Source organism: Pituophis catenifer, unplaced genomic scaffold (assembly GCF_029215685.1).
Source record: "Pituophis catenifer annectens isolate HBS135680 unplaced genomic scaffold, rPitCat1.0.hap2 SCAF_2, whole genome shotgun sequence".
In the NCBI taxonomy this organism is placed as follows: Eukaryota; Metazoa; Chordata; class Lepidosauria; order Squamata; family Colubridae; genus Pituophis; species Pituophis catenifer.
In genome coordinates, this window is record NW_027256882.1 from 155,078,707 (window position 1) to 155,100,009 (window position 21,303).

The window sequence follows — 21,303 nt, forward strand, 5'->3', positions numbered from 1 at the left end:
AATTGAAGTCCACACATAAATTTGAGGAACACTGCCCTTTGCCAGAGAAATTAATCCACCGTAATAGGGAATTGAAGCTGAGAGTGAATGGAAACATCCCTAAATCATCTAATACAGAATAGAAAATTTTGGTATAGTTCCCAGAGACTTCCAAATATTATTACCCAAATAGAATTCTTAAAGGAAGGAGAAAGTGTATTAGATTTATGACGAGATTTAATTGATACCTAACTTGAAATTTAAGTAATACTTGTTTTCTTCTGATCAATGTTTTTACCTGAAATTGCCATAGCAAAAGGGATGGAAAAAATTTTAGTACAGAAAATTAGTGTGAACTGTTAGAGTTTGAAATGATGATGTAGCCCAATGTGAGTTCAACTGTGTTTTGATACAATTTGATTTGAGATGGAACTTGTAATAGTGGTGGATCAAAGATTTCTTTTTCAGTTTGATACATAGAACCAAGAAAAAAAATCATTCTAGAGCTGATAATTGTTTTGTCCTTTTTGATTGGATTTCTTTAAAAAAATATGTAACTTTCAGTATTGATACTTCTCAGATTCATAGCTACTCTACTATTAGAACCAGATTTCTGGTGATGACCTGTGTTTACTTGAACAGATACTCTAGATACTAAACGAATGCATCCCTTTAATAAAATGGAAATGTCTTTGGGGATTGCAGTCACTACCAACTGCTATATCCTTGTGTGCAAAAGAGATAACATGATCATATGTTTTTCTTTGGTGTAGAGACAAATCTCCACAGATATGGCAACATAATTGTTGGTAGATATAAGTTACACCCATATTAACTGTGGTGACATAGTAATTACCTAAGATTTGGCCCTGCAGCAGCAGCAGCAGCAGCAGCCCTTCCCTGATTTTCTTAGCTAACTGGACAACTGGGATAGTTTGTAAGTTGAGTGTGATTTGTATTATTTGAAATTGGGTGACATAAATTTGTGCTTGTATGAACCTCAATACTGTGCCCCCAAGCAACCTCTTCAATTCCAATTCTGGATGTTATGTAAGTTCAGAAATAACCTCATACATTTTTCAAATGGGAATGGGGAAATGCTTTTTGGGGGGAGCCAAAAGCATAAGCATCTAAATCATAGGGTTTCCCCAACCTGTACTTAGGTTATTTTTTTTTTTTTTTGACATCTTCTTGTTTTCAAAAGGGTAGCTCTTGAACTACTCACATCCAGGTCTAATGCCTATAATTTAGCTTTAAATTAGCAAAGAAACGAATGCAATCTTTAAAGCAAAGTTTATTCTTTAAGGTAAACTTTTTTTGCTTTGGTTATGGAGTTGGAATTAATTCAAGCTCTTTGGCCACCTGGGTTACTAAGTAGTTGTTGTGTTAAGCAGATTGAAGTTTTCATCTCTTACAATGGGTCTCAGTATCAGCAGCTGTGTTTATTCTAGAAGATCAGTGTTTTTCAAACTTTCAAACATGCTGTCTGAAATGTCTGAATGCTGGGATTTGACGTCCACACATCTTAAACCTGCCAAGTTTGAAAAATATGGTTCTAGATAATTTGCTTTATTCCTCTGCAGTTTCAAACCCGGAGAAAGCAGAGAACAGGAGAAACCTAGAAATACCTCGCTTTTCAGAAACATCCATCAAAGATAGACTTGCTAAGTACCAAGCGGCTGTGTCCAAGCAGAGCGGCTCTCACAGTTATGTGGTAAGTTTTACTTTTTAGAGATGGGTGGCTATCACTGCTCTGCAGTAGAGGATTCTGTCTAAAATGTTACTGAAGACTTTATTCAAAATTCTTGAGTCATGATTTTTCCCCTTTTAAAATCTCATTTCTAATTAAAGCTAGTGGAACCTCTTTCAGGTTCTTTTTATGTGTGTGGGATTTTCTCTTTTTTGCCTCTGTAACAGCACAGGGGATAAGCTTTGCTTACCTGTAAGAATTGAAAAGATTTTTTAAAAATTACCTTTATCATCTATGACTCCCTCATTTACACCAAAGCACTTAGTTTTGTAATGAAAGAATGATCAGAGATTCCAAATTTCCATACAGGAAGAAATGGAAATTTTGTGCTATTTTGTTCAGCATGGAAAGAATTGAGTTTCTAATGTCTGGCTTAGAATTCTTTGCTTTTCAATAAAATAAAATTTAGATGTAGGAGCCATCCCCTGTGTTTTGTGTATTTCTTGATGTCAAATTGTGATGTAGGTTGAGGTCTAGTAGGTAATATCCTCTTGCAGGGTCAGAGAAATTCCGCTGTGGAATCCTTGATGTTCTCTGAACTTAGTTTGCGGACATTTCATTACCTGACTAGGTAACATCAGTTTGAACATGGATGCTCACCTAAGACTAGACACTAGCAGACCATCAATAACTCCAAGGACCAATGAAACAAACAATAACTCCAGATCACACCAAAATGCTGAAAGATGTTGCATTGAAGGAGATGCAACTTGAAGGAGATATTATTTTTGGTCTTGTTTTTTACAGCAAGTGCGGGAAAGGCTGGCTTAGGGGAATAATTGATGAGTGGACAGCAATTTACCAAATGAACAATTTCAAGAAAGCCAAGTATTACAACTCAGGTCTCTTAGAACAGCTACTTTTTCATAAAAATGTACATAGCAATGCCTAGTAGCCTTGTCTAAGCAAAAAGAACTTTGAGAATGAGAGATTTGATTTATGTCTCAAAGGTGTTTTTTCAAAAGGCAACTGGGCTACTGCATACTTGAAATGAGGAATTGCAAGCAACAAGTAGTTAAAATGAGTTTGTTATATTTTAAGGAGACCATAACATTTAAAGTAATCAAATATACTGTATCCTATCCTGCTTACTGAACATTTTACTATGTTCTGTATATTTGGAAGAGGTTAGTGAATTAATGTGAACCTAGGGTAGATCAATATCTACTTGGATAATTTCTGGAGTTTGTGCAATAAATTAGCAAGTATTTAGGCTAACTCTAACCCATCTGGTTTGCCAAAGAAAATTTCTTCTCAAATTTGGCCACTGAAATTAAAAAAGCTTGAAGAAAACTGGATTCTTATATACAAATGCAGTTCTGAAATTGAAAACATTTTTGGTCTTAAAAACTGGCTATATGTGTTTAGATGCCCTCCTCCCTGAGTGCAGTATTGTTTTATACCCAATTCCAGTTCATGTTCTTTGAAGTTCTAGGAAAAAGTAGTAGTTCCCCAAGGATGAGTCTGCTAACTCATTTGTCAGCAGTTCTTATAAAAAGGAAGGAAAGGAATGGGAATGCAGGGCTAATTTGTGATAAAGCTTGAACAGCTGATTGAGGTTAGACTTCAATGGTCTATTCTATGAAACCCAATAATAACAGTTGTTACATATTATTTTAGAGAGCTGATAGCTCCTTAAAGCTTAAGATAATAAGGAATGGCATTTTACTTGGAAATTTGATTAAGAGAAACAATTTCACTGTGCAAAACCAAGATATTTTCTGTATCCGCATAGGAATACTCTTAACTGCAAATAAATTTTGTTGGGGGGTGGGGTGGGATTTTCTTCTGTTTACAAAGATCTACATTAATTTATCCAAGTGAGATCCTCTCAAGGCATGTTAGACTACAACTCCTAAGACAGCAGGCTTGGCCGCTGGGAATTGTGGTCTAAAATATCTCAAGAGTACCATATAGAAGGCAGTATATACAGTATAAATTTCAGAGTTCCATAAATAAGAGAGTAGAGCAGAGGCCATCAGCCCAAACAACCCTATAGTATTTCATCAGAGTTTATCTTATGTTCTTAAGCTTAGCAAACAGAGAATTTGGGAATGAACGAAGTGCATTTTCTCCCTAAGCCTTTGCAAAAGCTTAAAATGATTTTTAAAGGAAAATGTTTCTCTTCCCCAAATTCTTTGCAGTTGACAAGGCAAGCAGGAAATAGCATGGAAGATATCTCTCCTCCTGCTATTTTGCATATTTAATAGTTGTGTGTATGTATTGCAGAGGGAGAAGTAGACGTCTGCCTGTAAATAAAGCTTTGGTTTTTTTTTTAAAAAAAAAGCTTTTCTTTTTTCAATGCAAAAGTCATCACTCATGCCTACTACACAGGGAAAATCATAAACCATACTCATTGCAATTTCTTTTTCCCAAAATACAGCTAGCTTTCTAACAAAAGAAAAAAAAATATTTTAGTATTGGGAGGGGTACCAATTTGATATCCCTTGTTCTTGTTAACATAAGAAAAAAAACATTTTCTCTCAACCCTGTGAAGTTTTTATAATGATGTTTGACATTTCTGAACTTTTAAAATTCCATACAGTGAAGTATTTCCCACAGTAACAGCTTGGCACTATTACTTTCCCTGTAGCGATGCTTTGGCATTTAAGAAAGAATTTAATTTTAGTGAATTATGATTCTCCCAGTAATAATTTTTCCAATCGTTCTCACAGCTGCAATTCTCCTCGCTCATCTTCCTTTTTGCAGGAGCAAATGGGCACTTTTATCCAACAGCATGACTTCTGTCTTACTTGTACAATTAATGGTACTGATTACATAATGTAAATTAATTTAAGTTAGCACCAGTGTGAGATTGAAATGAATGTTATGCCCATTTTGCTGGGCAAAAAAATCCATCAGGGCTGTAATGGAATTATTTAAACCAGACAGAAACCAAATTTGTAGGAGAAGGTCTATTGCCACTAAATTGAGACTAGTAACTGCCAAAGGAGGACTTTTTCCAGGGTTGTGCCTTACTGGTGAAATATTCTGTACAAGAAATGTTCTGTATTCCTTGAGTTAAGACTATAGTTGGGACCAGAATTTCTGTTGCCAAGCAAGGTGGTTAAGTGAGCTGTGCCTGATTTTATGATCTTGTTAAGCAAATCACCACAGTTATTAAATGAATAATGCAGTTATTAAACAAATTCCGGTTTCCCCCATTGATATGGTGATGTTGCAACCATCATAAGTGGGAAGAACAATCATGATTGTCACTTTTTAAAGTGATGTTGAACATTCACTAACAAATGATTGTAAGTGAAGACCACATATCAATGCTTCTGTTGAGAGATTCACTGGGAAATTCTTACTGATTTTTCTAGAAACAGGTTTCTTTAGCTTTCAGACAAGTTTCTTTAGCATTATATATGTGGACCGGGTCCTACTGTAAGATTTTAAGGGAGGTGGTACCTCCCTTTGGTTTATTATTGATTGATTGATTGATTTTGCAGGTTTTAGTTGACTATAAAATGAATTTATCATTTCAGTTCTAGCCTTAAGAATGACTTTAGGAATATAATTGAATTGTAACATAATAATACAGTAATTAAATATAGGATGTATATACTGTGTTGTTTTAACCATTTAGTCATGTCTGACGCTATAAAGTCACCAAGAGACTGAATGGTTAAAACAACAACATACTGTGTGGTAAACATAATGGGTCTGTTACTTTAATATTATATTTCTTTCATCTTTTTTGCCATATTCTTCTACGTAGAAATCTAGTTGTAGGCATATTAAAAAATATACTCAACCCATATTCAATTAATCTAAAGACTAATATTTATTCAAACTCAAGTGTTTTGGGTTTTTTTAGAATGAGATTCAAACTAATGAAAATGAAGACAAAGACTACAATTATGAGCAGAAGGAGAATTTGCCACCATGTTCTGACAATTTGTTTCCCCAGCACATTGAAGAAAAGGTAAGAGGACTGCCATGGTGCTAAAAATTAAAACAACCCAGATATGGAATTCCTGTGAATGTTTAAAATGGGACTGTATGTATTGATGAAAACTGGTGAATAAATGTTCCGGCTATAAGATTGTGGAAACATTTCAATCTAAAATTATACTGTGTATGATTACCAAAATGTATATATTTTATTTTGCCTTATTGGCATAAACCAGTGTTTCTCAATCTCAGAAATCTTTACAATGTGTGGACTTCAATCCCCAGAATTCCCCAGCCAACATGCTGGCTAAGGAATTTGGGATTTGAAGTCCATCTTAAAACAGCTGAGGTTGAGAAATACTGTCTTAGACTGAATAGAGCGGGCCTTTAATATGTATTATAGTATCCAGGATACATCTTAGTAGCTTTTTGTTTCCAAGCATAGATTAATGGAGTCATTGAACATGAAGTAATGTGTAGAGTAGCATGAAATGCCCATTAAAAAAATTCCTGTGCAGAACCCATACCCTTATTTCCTGAAAGCTATCAGCACATTTTTATTCCTTAGATAGAGCTTTTTCTCTACATTCTCAGGTAAACTGATCTTAATCCTATCCTAGTAACCTCCTGGTTTGTTGAGAGTTGCTTCCCCAACAGAAGGTCAGCTCATTTTAAAGCAAGCACCATGGATTAAAGAAGTAATTTCCCTTATTTGTTCTTTTCCTACAGCTGAATGGATGCTTTCAGTAAAAGGCCTCTTCCTGCTGATTTGAAAGAGTGAATAACTTATGATTTTATAGGCTTTTTTTATGGCTTTCCCTTCTGCCCCGGTTAAGCATTTGCTTGATACGCATGAGAATTTCATGCAGGAAATGTGGAAATGAGGGGTGGGGAAAGTTTTTAAAGCTTTCCTAGGTATAGGAAGAATGTGCGCAAAAATATTTAATAAACCTACCAGCATGTTAATTGCATGCCAAAAGCACTGCTTCATATCACGTGAGGGCTTAAAACATGAGTGTCTTTCACTGAGAGTGCTGTTGAATGTGCTGTGAAATGCCTGGGATCATCTGTTTCTCTAAATCAGCCCCACAAGCACAGAATGTTAGCCCATCTTACTTGGCTTCTTGTTAATTTGCACAGTTTAATTGCTCACAGTGGGGCTTTCACTGTAAATTAGAAGGAAGCTGCAGTTAAGCTTATTATGGTGTATTAATTCCTTAATTGAGCAGTCTTAAGGTGCATTTGATTTAACAGGGTGAATATTGGGGGCGGGGAGACACCCTGTTACTCAGAATGTGGCACAACTTGATTTATGATTGCCCTGTACTCAAGCATGCATGTGTACATGTGTATACAAACATATACTCTGTGCATGTGTGTACATATTGGTCGGTCCTCTGAAATTCCAGATAGAACTCTTCTGTAGATAAAATGCTGAGTTCTACTTTTATTAAGCGAAGATAAGCTAGTGTTTCTTCCTGATACGGTACAGTGTTCTCAAATGTGGAACGAATAAGTATTGACATGCAAATTAAAAACTGTAATGCAAATAGCATGATGTTAAAAGATAGTCAATCAGGGTTGAGGAAAACAATGTGGGAGATTGCAGGTAGTCCTGGACTTAGTATTCTAATGGAACCTGCCCATTGTGGTCGTAAGTCATGATGGTTGTAAAGCAGGTCACCCATATGACCAACCCAATTATACAACCTTTTCATCATTATGCATCATGAGGCATTTTTGCGAAAACCCAGAAGTGTTTCAACAAAATATCACAGTCACATGACCACGGGACATTGCAAACAGCTGTAAATGCAGGCTAGTTGATGGGCACCCAAAATAAGTCATGTGATGGGCGGGGGATTTGGAACTTTGGAACAGAGTCTTTATGTATCTTTGGAGAGAGGGGTGTCTATTGTAAATTCAAACAGTTGCTAGGTGACCAGTTGTAAGTCGAAGACTATCTGTATATACTATACAGTGTGTGTGTATATATATATATATACGAAGAAATAAGAAAATTGATACTGTACCTTTACAGGGAGGATACATAAGATATGGGTGTGGCCTACTGATGAAAGCAAACGAGCTAGAAATGGATCTATTTAGGTCTCCCATCTAGCAGTTAGAGCATGCTAGCTGTTAGAAAGGAAAAAAGCCCAGAACCGAGTAGATGTGATTCTACTGAGCTGGAGCTACAAAAAACCTTGGTTACGTAGGGAAAACCTGGCTAGAAGAAAAACACACACACACACACGCGCACACACACACACACACACACACACATATATGTATGTATGTATTTGTTTTCTGAGGTTTTCGCGGGTGTTTGTATGTAGGTCTTTGGTTATTCGTCGATACTTCATCGAAACGTTGCCAAAAACCTCCAATTTTACGCGGGAGAAAACCCGAATAATCAAAGACCTACATATATATATATATATATATATATATAGGTCTTTGGTTATCCGGGTTTTCTCCCATGTAAAATTGGAAGTGTCTTGGCGACGATTCGACGAAGTCTCATTCATCATCTTCAGGCTGGTGTTTTCAGCTTCGTGCTTCTAGGAGCAATGTGTGATCGCAGCTGTGATTGCTCCTAGAAGCACGAAGCCGAAAACACCAGCCTGAAGATGATGAATGAGACTTCGTCGAAACGTCGCCAAGACACTTCCAATTTTACGTGGGAGAAAACCCGAATAACCAAAGACCTACATACAAACACCCGCGAAAACCTCAGAAAACAATACCCCAGATGCTTCTCTCAATTTCTGAAGACTACATGTTGAAAGGCTAAATGACATGGTGGCGCAGTGGTTAGAAAGCAGTATTGCAGGCTAATTCAGCTCACTGCCAGTAATTCAATCCTGACTGATTCAAGGTTGACTCAGCCTTCCCTCCTTCCAAGGTCAGTAAAATGATGAACCAGACTGCTAGGGGCAATATGCTGACTCTGTAAACCACATAGAGAGTGCTATAAAGCAGGGGTCTCTAACCCCCGGGCCGTGGCCCAAAACTGGGCCACCACACGTTCAGAATTTGGCCACATGAGTGGCAGGCAAACATACATGGAGTTCCACTTGCGCAAGCAGCAGGCACGTGTGCTTGCTGCTTGAGCAAATGGAGCTGTGCACACCTGCCTCTCACACATTACCATCCCCTCTCTCCTGCTGGGCCTCCCAAGACCAAAAGGTTGGGGAGTAATCTCTTTTGTCTGGCCTTTGAAGCTAAACAGAGTTGAACCTGGCTGGTGCTTGAAAAAGGAGATGATCTATTAATATTAAGGTTGAAAAAAAAATTCAGAAGGTTCCAGTGGCAAATCATTTCCATACTAAAATAATTAAACATGGATGCATCTGTTAAAATGAAGTTGGATTTTACTCAAAGAAAATAGTCTTATAGTATCTGTGTTGAATCTTGAAATGTTCATTAGTTACATAGAATCTGACTTAATCAAACAATTTGCAAGCACTGGAGCTGCAAAATCATGATAGTGGAAGTTATACACTTAAGCATATAAATTTGATAGACAGACGGATCTTGGAGCTGGAGGATTGGATTTGTTAGCCAAATGCAAATAATTACAAATAGAATCTAAAACTATGGAGCATTTGTTCCCAGTGTGATCCAAGCTCTCAAGGATATTATTTTTCTGTAGTACTAGTGCCAAAGTTTGGGGGGGGGGGAGGATAGTGAAAATTTTGAAACTTACCAAATGTAAGAGTCTTTGGCTTTGTCATCCAAATCTTACATGATTTTGAGTTGTGATTTGGTGATTTTATGCAGAAAAATTTAAATGTTACCTTAAAATACAAATTAAAACATTACTTAAAGTTTGGATTCTGTGGACACTATCTGGGAGTGTTCTATTTTTCACATTGCCAATTGCTAGCTTGTAGTCCTCAGAAACCTCCAGACATGGTATAATGGTTTATGTAATCCACAATAGTAGGGACTGCTGGTTTGTGGCAATTTAAGATTTGATGTGGCAGTAATACTGTGTTTTTGCATTTAATCACAATCTGCTTTGTGCTTTTCCCAACAACTTTGCCTGCTTTGCTGCTTTTATGCTTATCACATGAGGTAAATTCTACTTCTCTGGGTAACTCCATAAGGAAAGATAGTTCATATACATATCTCTCCTACAGGTTTCAGTAAGAGATGGTTTGAATTCCAGTCTCTGTGAAGATGGCACTGGTGAGTTCTTAATCTCTCTTTTTATCCCCAAACCTACAAAATAAGGAATTAACAGATGTCTCCTGTCTGCTAGGCTTTTTATAATAGTTTTATTAACGTTTACAAGTACAAAGATACAAAAACAAATGCAAACTAAGAAAAATATAAAAAGATGAAATGTGGAAAAAAGGAAAGGAAAACAGAAACGAGAAAAGATGTATAAGAGATGACTCCCCCTTCCTCTAGGCCAGTGGTTCTCAACCTGTGGGTCGGGACCCCTTTGGGGGTCGAATGACCCTTTCACAGGGGTCGCCTAAGACCATCGGAAAACAAATATTTTCAATGGTTTTAGGAATAATTTTATTGTTGGGGGTCACCACAACATGAGGAACTGTATTAAAGGGTCGCAGCATTAGGAAGGTTGAGAGCCACTGCTCTAGGCAAATATAAGCAATTTGGCTAAATTGATGCCTTCTCTAGTACTTAAATAAAAATTCTTCTTCCCATATCTTATCCCTTATCAATAATCACATTACATAAATTACACATCCTGATCAGTAAAAGTCTGTTAACAATCACTAGAAATATTAACATATTCATTCCTAATCTTAATAAAAAAAATTTGCAATCCAAACTTTGTCATTTTCTGTAAAGGATAAAGCAGAAGAAATTTCTTCCCATTTAGAAATAGATCTTTAAAGCTTCATCATACAATCCCATTAACAGCTACCCAAAAATCCCATTAACAGCTACCAGAAAACCATAACATATTTTTTTAACCATTATCAAACATATACACTTTATATATCTTATTTCCGCTTTTAAAAAGCTTGATCTTTAGTTCCCATCAATTTATTTATTTATTTATTTATTTGATTTATATGCCACCCTTCTCCGGAGACTCAGGGCGGCTTACAATGCGTTAAGCAAATAACCTTCATACTTTTGTATATACCTGCTTAGTAGGGCTTTTAGGGGCCCCTAAGCGGTGTTCTTTTTTTATACAAAGTCAGCTTATTGCTCCCACAATCCAGGTCCTCATTTTACCTACCTCGAAAGGATGGAAGGCTGAGTCAACCTTGAGCCTGGTGAGATTTGAACTTGCAGTAATTGCAGGCAGCTGGTGTTATTAACAGCACTTTAGTCTGCTGTGCCACCAAGGCAATTAGTGTCCCACAAGTTGATTTCTTATCAATTTCTCTTCCTCCGGGAACACCTTAAGCAGTTCCTTTTTGTCTCTTCTCTAAGAAAATTTTCCTGGTTCCACATATGTTGCTTTTGTCAATCCAAAGTAAGAAGGCTTTTGAAGACACTCTTCTGATTATACCTGTATGTCTCTTTAACAATCAGAACATCAACTGGTTTCATTGGTAAATTCATCTTGACATCTTTTTGCACATCACTCTTATCTCTGGCATTTTTAAATAGATCCACACGGGTGATCTTTATTTTCTTCTTAGTCCCGAGAAGAATTCTGATGAGCTGATCCCTTCATCAGCTCCTATTTTGACCATATTCATAGTGTCAGGTTTCGAGGTCGTCTCAAATAAATTGCATTTCAAACAAAGTCTTTGATGAAAAACTTCCATTTATTAAGCACGACATTCTAGCTTGAAGTGCTGACACATAGGTTCCACAAAAAGCACCAATGGTCAGTTTGCAATGCTACCCCGAAGGTCCTCCTGTCTGTTAGCTTTTACCAATTATTTAGTTCAGAAAAATACCTGTTTTGCCTTCTGAAACCTAACATTGCCGGTCTTCTGTATAATCAGAAGTAAAACTGCCTAAATCATCCCACAGCTGATTGTTCTGTACTCTGAACCCTTTAAGAATTTTGCATGTGCTTAAAACAGATTAGACTGTGTTCTCCTTGCTTGCATAATGGTTGATCATTTCTGACTTTAAAAAATAGAACTAAATGGATTTTGCCATAGAGGTAGTCCTTAACTTTCATTTAATATTTGTTCAAAGTTATAGTGGCGCTGAAAAAAGTAACTTATGACCGGTCTTCACACTTAATAACTCACACAAGATCAAAATTGGCAACCAGTACTTATTAATGAAAGTTGCAGCATCCCAGGATCACATGGTCATTTTTTAAAAAAAACTTCCCAGGGGGCTTCTGACAAGTAAAGCCAACAGGGGAAGCCAGATTTGTTTAACAACTGGTGGCAAAAAAATTATGAAATTGGGCATAACACACTTAATGCCTGCATTACTTAGCAATGGACGTTCCAATCCCAATTGTGGTTGTAATTTGAGGACTTGCCTATAAAAACAGGGATAAGAGACTACTATAAGTGCAAAAAACAAACAAAAATATTGGTACAACTCTATGCTAATGAAACCTCTGAATTATTGCAGAATAATAGATTTGGAATATAAATCTGCTTGGCACTATTGTTTATCAGATAGTGTGATCTCATGTAGGTGCCAAGCGCTTCCTTCAAGTTAGTGTGTATTAGAAATAGTGTACTTTTTGTGTTGTCTCCTGAAGGGAATGTGAATGGATGTGCAGATAAGAAGTTAGAAATAGCTTGTTTGGTGGAATTATCAAGGCAAAAATCAAGATTTATCATAAGAGACCCTGGGCTAACTTTCTTTAATGTCACTCAGTAGTGGGTTCCACTTACCTTCACTACCAAATGTCTCACTTAATTTAAGTTTGAATCATACCTCTATGTTTTTTGTTTTTGTTTTGTTGTTTTCAATTTCCTCTCCTCAGAAAAATAGTTAGCAGTTTATTTTATGTAGTAGGAAAACATGGTTGGGTCAAACCAATAACTCACCAGTCATTTAAAACCTATGCTCTGATTTACTTAATTAGCTTCATTTATGGACAAAACATTTATGCACCTTGCAGCTTGTGAAACACAATGTTTTTGTGCACTGCATTTAATAAGTTAACTTTTTAATACTAGGATTTGTCTGTGGACACTTCAACATAGGCTCTTAGCACCACTGCAAAACCAGACCATCAAACTAGGTTCAGCTGTCACATTGACTAATTTCTAACTCAGCTGCAGTATATCCAGTATCACATAGAAACGTTATTTATTTTTGCTTTGCAAAAGTTATGGGTAGTCATTTTTCCTCTTGCCAGAAATTCTTGCCTCACTGGATCCTAAGTGTCATATAACATTCTGCTCATAAGTCCTTGAAATGGAATGTGGCCTAACAGCTTCAAAAGTCTCCTTTCACAGCAAGCATTCAGGGTTTTCTTTCTTTCTTTCTTTCTTTTTTCTTTTTCATTCAGGGTGGGGGGCCATATGATCAGACAGGTGCTCATCGCTCTTCAACTGCAGCAGTGTTGATTGTTTGGCGGATTTGGTGGAACTGGGACTGTGTGGCAGAGCCTTGTATTCATGAGTTTTGAGGAAAAGAACCTAATATGACTCCTTTTGTTTTAGCTGGGTGTAACTTCCAGAAAGAGATTGAAATTGCAAGACCTGTCTATGCCAAACAGCAAAGTCCTAATTCTAGAGCATCTTCTCAGTCTGACAGCTCTCCTCCCAAAGCAGTGAAGGTACAATGAATATTTTTTTCATTCATGGGCAATGTAGGAAAAAAATCAAAAATGTAAATTAGTTGGTGAGAATTGTACATCATGCTGCTTTTTTACTTCCAAATGTTATTAAGTTATCTTTTTCCACATTTTAGGTCATGAAAGAATATTACATTATAGTTCTGTGAAATTGCAAAATATATTTACTTATTCCTTTGTTAGATTTATGTCTTGCCTTTTTCCATTAACCCAGTTTTTCCTCTAACAATTCTGGGAGACAGAGTGAGTTGAGAAAAAGTGACCAAGTGGATGTCTCTTAACACTACTCCAGCACCTGAACTGTGATTTTACATTGACTCTCACGACATCTCAACAAAAGCTATTTTGAAAAATTGTATCTTTGGTACAATGGTTTCTGTATAACATGATTTAATTTTATATTCAACATACAGAATGCATTCAAAAATAAGCAACACAAATATGTTGATATACAAATGAACAATGACATGACTACATGTACATACATGTATACATAAATGAAAAAAGAAAACATACATAGGCCTAAAAAGGTCTAGTTATTTAGAAACTCATTTTAGGACTGGCTTATCGGTATAATTCTGCTTTGGAGTCCCTAAGCTTGTTATGTTTCTGTATTTAACACACCTGCATGAATATATGTTTTCTAAAAATACAAAGTGCTTCAAACTTTCTTTAGCCATGAGGAAGTCCAGTCGCTGACATATCGTAAGGTTTTCTGTGACTATTGGTGATATTTGTGAAATAATGAAGACAATGTCAATCTATATTTCCCTCTACCTTTTAATTACAATAGACTAAATTCTATTTTCAACTGCATCTGTTAAAGGGATAGAAAGAAGGTACATGGTATGGTTTTTGAGTCATAGAAATGTTTATGGAAACCAGAACATTTGACACTTGATTTCTGTTTACCACTAATTTGGGGGAAGGGGTATGTCAGCTTTTTGACTGAAATAGGAAACTGTGCAGTATTGCTGATGATTTCATTAATATGTCCATGTAATTTTTCCTGAACAGTTCTGTATGAAATATGTTATACTGTCGTATATATGCTGTTACCGTTTGTTTTGAAATTTTTTGCCTGTTCATAAAGGAATTTCTTAGCGCCTGAGCCTACTTTAATAGCTTTATAATAAAATATTTTTCACTGGAGGAACTACTTAGTATACTTTCCAGCAAGTCCATATACGTTTATAAATAGTCATTTGTCTTTTTCAGCTTCTGTTTCCTGCTCCTGGTTTCTAATCTCTATTCCTGTCTTCTGCTTCCTTTTTAACGTGAGCTCATCTCTCAGCTTTCCTGCGTCCTCTCCTCTTTTTATTAACTGGACTTCATGGTTCTACTGTAGTTGCTCTTCATAACATGCTTGAAAAGGAATATACTTCTGCACACCCCCAAAAGTTTCTCCCATGTAAGTTGGAAAGGGGAATACACATTGCTGCAACTGATGTCATTTATTGCAAAGTGTGCCTGTTCCCAGAGCAAGCTGGAAAAGGTGGAGTTTTAATATTCAGATTTATTTCCTGGATTCTTTAGAAGGATCTGTAGTCTGCACTATTAGGGGAATTCCATGACACTATAGCTTCCCTAATCATTATAATAAAAACGTTTCATTGTGTGCAACATTTCTTTCTTTCCAGAAAAGTTTTTCTATAGAACACAAAACCAGCCTTATGCTTTGTTTGCTACCCATTTCCAAAAGCTGTGGGTAGCTAATCCATATATAAAGCAACATCGGGCATTTAAACCTACTGAAATCTTGATAGGCTTTAGGTACAATATTATTAATTATCAACGTTGCTTGAATGGTCTATCTAGCAGCACATCTCTTTCCGCCCAGCTGTGTCCTATCTCTTTGTTTAATTTGTGCCGCCCAGTCTGTTTTCACTTTTATTTAAATGACACATTCTTATAGCAATTATAAGGTACAGGAAGAGTTTTCATACATTAGAATACATTCATCATTTCTGCCTGTTGAAGCACTAATTCCAGAAATTATGAAATTATTTCAGTTAGATAGCTTACTATAAGAATCAATTGTTTGACAGTTGATTTTGAAGGCAGCAGAGCATGTGATAAAAAGTTCACCTAATTGCTCAGGTAAATTCACTGAAGTTACAATCAGTCATAAAAAGGAAGCAGAGCTTTGATCGCACTACAGGTAGTCATCAACTTACGACTATTCATTTAACGACAGTTCGAAGTTACTGTGGTGCTGAAAAAGTCACTTACAACCCATTTTTGCACTTATGACTGTTACCCTTTTTGGTGGTCACAGTCAAAATTCTAGCACTTGGCAACCAACATTTACAACAGTTGCAGTATCCTAGGGTCATGTGGTCATCATTTGCAAGCTTCCCAGCCATCTTCTGACAGAGTAAATGGGAGAAGCTGGTTTGCTTAACAATTGCATGATTCATGTAACCATCACAGTGATTTACTTAATACTCGTGACCAAAAAAATGCCATAAAATTGCATGACTTACTTAACAACCGCCTTGCTTAGTAATGAAAGTTTTGATCCCAATTGTGGTTGTAAGTCGGAGACTACCTGTGTTATGGCTATCATCGTGACTTTTTGACCATAGCCTGTAGATACCCTTGAGCTTCCCTAACTTCTTGCACTTCTTCAACTTTGTGTATGCTTTCTCATGCATTTTCTACTTGGGTGAAGGCAGAGCCCCCAGGCTTGAGCACTGGAAAAGAGAGAAGAGGAACAATCCTACATGCGTCAACCATAAGCCAGCTCTGAGTGGTGCTGACTGACTAGTTCTAGCATGCTTTAGCAGAGCTGTTCTGGACATTAATTTGCCACCTTTAAAAAAAAAAAAAGAAACGTGAGTGGCATTTTAAACCGAGAGTAGCCTTTTTCTTTTTTTTTTTGAAAAGTTTTTCAGTTTTATTTCTTATACACACAATATAAAATGTAAATTTTCTTATACATAATTAATCATACATATACATGTTTTCCTTAAAGAAAGCATTTTAATAAGGCATTTTAATTACATTCGGAGTTGCTCTTCTACCCTTTCTTCCCTCATTTCGCAACAAACCACCTTCTTTTTCTCCTCTTTCTCTTCCCTCCCTCCCTCCTCTCCTCTCCTAGTTTCTCCTTCCTCCTCTCCTACCTCATCCTACTTCCCTTTCCTTTCCCCCACTCCTCTCTTCTTTTCCCCCTTCTCATCTTCTCTCCTACTCCTGTCCCCTACCCTCCCTTCCTCTCCTTTTCCCTTTCTTCCATTCCTCTCCCTCCCTCTCAGAGAGCAGCCTTGATAATGCTCAGGATGATACTGTTTTTTGTAGTGAAACTAATCACTACTAACATTTTAAGTATTTGGTTAGAGCCTTTAACTCTGTCTTCATTGTTTTAGACCAGGGGTGTCAAACTGGCAGTCCACGGGCCAGATGTGTCACACGCAGGCCACATCCACCCCAACTCCACAAAGGGAAAAAACGTGAAACATTACACGACGGCAACGTGACACAACGAGTTTGACACCCGTGTTTTAGACTCTTGAGTGCCTTTGCTGCTTTTGCTCTTGGTCTCCCTCTTCAATTACCTCTCTTTTGAATCTGTTGTCCCTCTAGAGATGCTGAAGAAGATGATACAATTGTAACATTAAATTGACAGAAGTTTAGAATTTTGTCCATTCCATCTGGTTGTTTGATAAATTCTGGAGCCCGTTAGAAATATCAACAAAAGATAGTCTGCTAAATTATTTTGGGATTTTGCAAACGTTTTCAAAAATGCTAACCCTTCTAATGTGATGAGATCTAGGACTAGGTACACATAGGAGAGAATGTTCTTTTTAAATTACATAATTTAATCTGTATTAACTTTAGAGGAAGGTTCTGTAGAGGCTAACTTCAGGACTCTTGAATGAAAAATATCAAAAAATTGTTCATATTTACACCATTCATCCACTTTTCTTTCAACAGAAATTTCAGGTGCCAGCAAAGGAAATATGTATTGCTTGCAAGAAGACTGTATATCCAATGGAGCGTCTCTTTGCCAACCAGCAAGTCTATCACATTAGCTGTTTCCGCTGTTCTTACTGCAGTAGCAAACTCACGTAAGCCTCAAACAAAATAAAAGTAGTTTACTATATACATTTAATGTTCTAATGTGCTTTAAGGTAGATAAATGATTTTAGTATAGTAGAGCTATACCAAAATGTGAACTGAGTATAGTCTTTGGATGGTCACAAGAAGTTCAAGAGCTATAATAATTTGGGGGCAGTTATACATGCTCACAATGAAGTAGTCATAGATAATAAAGCTTACTGTGGAGTTTCTAACTGAGGTAGCAAAAAGAAAATTAAAATCCATATGATCTAAATTTTAAAAAAAGTAACAGCATTAGAGATAGAGAAGGCTATTAATCTGGATTTTTTTTTCCAAAAATAAGATCAGATAACTATCATGACTAATGGGGATTTGCTGGGATTACCATTGCTAAGCAACATAGTCTCATGATGTTGCAACCGTATTCCTTAACAATGGAAATTCTGGTCTCAATTACCATCATTAAGCAAGGTCTACCTATATTTCAGATCCACTTGTTAAGATATTTAAAATGTAATAGCTGGAGCAGGGAAGGATTGGACAATGAGTAAGAACACACAGCTAATTGGTTAAAGAGAGTTGACCACTGCATGAGGGAATCAGAGTTGTAATTGGTTGCTGTAAGAGTAAAGGGGGAGATTCCTTGTTTCCCGCCTTTTTCCTCTATATCAGGGGTGTCAAACTCAATTTCATTGAGGGCCACATCAGGGTTGTGTTTGACCTTGGGGGGCCGTGGTGGGCATTGCCAGGGTGGGCACGGTCAGCTTGACGTCCCTTGTGTTGGGAGCACCTATGGTGGCCAGCATCCTCTGCCAGCAAAAATAGGCTCCTGAGTTCAGTTTTCAGCTGCGATGGCCTCCTGCAACCCTCTGCCAGTGAAAATGGAGCTTGGGAATGCCACCCATGGCCCTCGCAAGCTCCATTTTCAGCTGCAATGGCCTCCTGCAACTCTCTGCCAGCAAAAACTGAGCTCAGGAGGGTCACACACAGCTCTGTTTTTGCTGGCAGAGGCACCACGGGCCAGTCCTTTGCTGATTCCAGGGCAGCCCAGCGGGCCAGATCTAAGCACCCCGTGGGTCAGATCTGGCCCCTGGGCCTTGAGTTTGAGACCCCTGCTCTATATGATATGTGTGCTGTCTGTGTTTTATCTCATGATGTTCCTGCTGTGTTGATTTACCTAATGATGCTCCCGTTTGCCTATCTTATTTACTGTAAATATATTTATTTATATAAAACTGTTTCATGTCAGCGTCTCTGACTCCATTTGGACACTGGCTACGCAATCCCATGACAATTTTCTAGTCAAAATCCACATGTCCTGTTAAGCTTTAAAAATAATAAGTGGTTTGTCCTGAAATGGTTGTACAGTGTTCATTATGATAATTTCCATCTGCAGATTGGGTTCTGCAGTTTTCTCTTTATATATGGCCCTTTGTAAGACAACAGCAGGTGTTGCTTTTAATAACCATGATTTCTTTTAAACTATGACTATCTTTTGTATCTGAGAAATTTTTCCCTTTTAAAGTTGCTGTATAAGGAAAGTGATTCTAAACAGAACAACTAGTGTAATTAGATTGGTATAATATTTAACAGTAGATGCATGCAACTGCCCAATCTCATATGTTAGCTTAGGTTATTTTATGTAGTCAGTGATAAAACAGCTGGCTTTTTTTTTAAAGGCATGGTAAGCTTCTTTAATTGTGTGAGTTACTAATGGGCATTTTTATTGTGTCTTCCTTATACAGACTTGGAACATATGCCTCTCTTCAAGGACATGTTTACTGCAAGCCTCACTTTAACCAGCTGTTCAAGTCCAAAGGTAATTATGATGAAGGTTTTGGACATAAGCCTCACAAAGAACTATGGACAAGCAAAACTGAGACTGATGACTGTATTGGAAATGCCGTGGAAGCCCCTCATAGTCCAGGAGTAGAAGATGCCCCAATTGCAAAAGTTGGGGTTTTAGCTGCCAGCATGGAAGCAAAAGCTGCTGGAATGTCTGAGAAGGAGGAAAAAACTACAGAAACAAAAAAGTTGAAGATTTCCTGGCCACCTCCTCCTGAACAAGGCAGTCAAGGGAGTGTCTTGGAAGAAGGCATTAAAGTATTCAAACCAAAGTGGCCCCCAGAGGATGAGGTTCAGAAACCAGATCCTCAGGAAGAAGTAGACCAAGATCTTAAGAAGCTACGCAGAACATCATCATTAAAAGAAAGATGTCGACCATTTACGGTAGCTGCCTCATTTAGAACAGTATCTGTGAGGAACTATCGAATGGAAAACTCATCTCCTCCCAAGCATGAAACAAGTACAGCACGGCAAAGTGACGAGCTTGTGAAGGAAATGGCAGTCAAGAACAAACCGAAGGAAGAAAACAGTACAATTGAGTATGTCGGTACCCCAAATACTGCCGAGAAGGATAGAGAACTAGATCAGGAAAAGGAAGAAGCACAAAATGGAGCGTTCCTATTTAAGAATGGGCAGAATAATGCTGAGCCTGAGGAGGAGGAAGAGGAAGAGGAAGAAGAAGAAGAAGGTGGTGCAGGACAACCAGCATTTCTTGAGAAAGAACCAATGATTTGTATCTCTCCAGAATATTCATCCTTGATTCTCTCAAGTGAAAAAGAATTCTCCACTAGTCCAAATTATAGATCCAAAGATGCAGGGCTTTTTGAAGGAGAAGACCAAGATGGTTTAAGTGTGGAAGAACAGATCAAGAGGAACAGATACTATGATGAAGATAATGATGAAGAATAGATTTTATTCTCTTTTTTTTTCTTTAAATAGAGGACTTACTGAAAAGTGCAGGGCCTTAAATTGGAGTTTAATGTTTTGTTATTTCCTAAAGCAGGCGTCTTTACGAAAGTGACTTTGTGTTGCAAATTAGTGTGAAAAATCACATAACTCTTCAGATTTGTTTTATAGGAATATATTTTGGAACATGCAAGAATGTTACCAATTTTGTGATAAAGTTTAAATGCTTAAAATTGTGGAGATAGCTGCTGCCTCAGTTGAGCAAAAATGTGTTTCACATTCCATTTTGTAACTTAGTCACTTAAAAGGCATTGTATTCTCTTCTGCTTACCACAGTTTCAGCCATTTCACAGTTAAGCGAAAAAGATAGGGCTTTGATATACTTAATTATGTCATTATCACTACTAACAATACTACTGCAGAGCTTCCAGATCAGTTTCCAAGAGATGGGGACTACTTTAAAAGAGACTGCACTTTAATGTATATATAAAAACAGAGTAATACTTTTTTAAAATGGTGGTAACACTGTTTTCAAGAGAGGTATTGTTCAGTACCTACAGTATGATATGCAGTCTGCAATTTTATAAAAGAGGAAAGCTGACTTTGCTTGATCAGGATTAGGAGAGAATCTGTCCATTTTGTCTTTTATTTTATTTTATTTTGTCCATACAACTCTAGTTGTAAATTGGCATCCAGGTTCCTCTGAATCAATTGGCTTTCTCCAAGCTGGTCTTAGGAGCATCTTTGTTCCCAAGAATCAGCTTAAGGATGGCATAGTTTCTGTCTTTCAGATATTATACACTGCTCAAAAAAATAAAGGGAACACAAGCAGAAGACATCCGAGATCTGAATGAATGAAATAGCCTTATTAAATACTTTGGTCTTTACATACAGTAGTTCATACACTGCTCAAACAATTAAAGGGAACACAAAACTACTGTATGTAATGAACAAAGTATTTAATAAGGCTATTTCATTCATTCAGATCTCGGATGTCTTCTGCTTGTGTTCCCTTTATTTTTTTGAGCAGTATATTTACCTTCTATACTTCTTGTCCCGAATAACATTTTCCTCTTGAAAACTTGATTCTCTCTTTTGGCAAGCAATCAGAGTTCTCTATGAACCAAACTGCCAGATT

At 37.1% G+C, this 21,303-nt stretch overlaps 1 protein-coding gene across 4 annotated transcripts in view; it reads left to right on the forward strand.

Moving 5' to 3' along the window:
* LIMA1 (LIM domain and actin binding 1) overlaps positions 1–21,019 on the forward strand; it is a 44,724-nt gene extending 23,705 nt beyond the window's left edge. For all 4 annotated transcript variants that reach the window (XM_070937812.1, XM_070937813.1, XM_070937810.1 and 1 more), the window contains 6 exons: positions 1,563–1,693; positions 5,553–5,660; positions 9,778–9,826; positions 13,216–13,331; positions 17,289–17,422; positions 19,160–21,019. In XM_070937812.1, the coding sequence (XP_070793913.1) occupies positions 1,563–1,693; positions 5,553–5,660; positions 9,778–9,826; positions 13,216–13,331; positions 17,289–17,422; positions 19,160–20,168 (1,547 nt within the window). In that variant the 3' untranslated portion in view covers positions 20,169–21,019. The remainder of the gene's footprint in view (positions 1–1,562; positions 1,694–5,552; positions 5,661–9,777; positions 9,827–13,215; positions 13,332–17,288; positions 17,423–19,159) is intronic.
* The last annotated feature ends 284 nt before the right edge of the window (positions 21,020–21,303 follow it).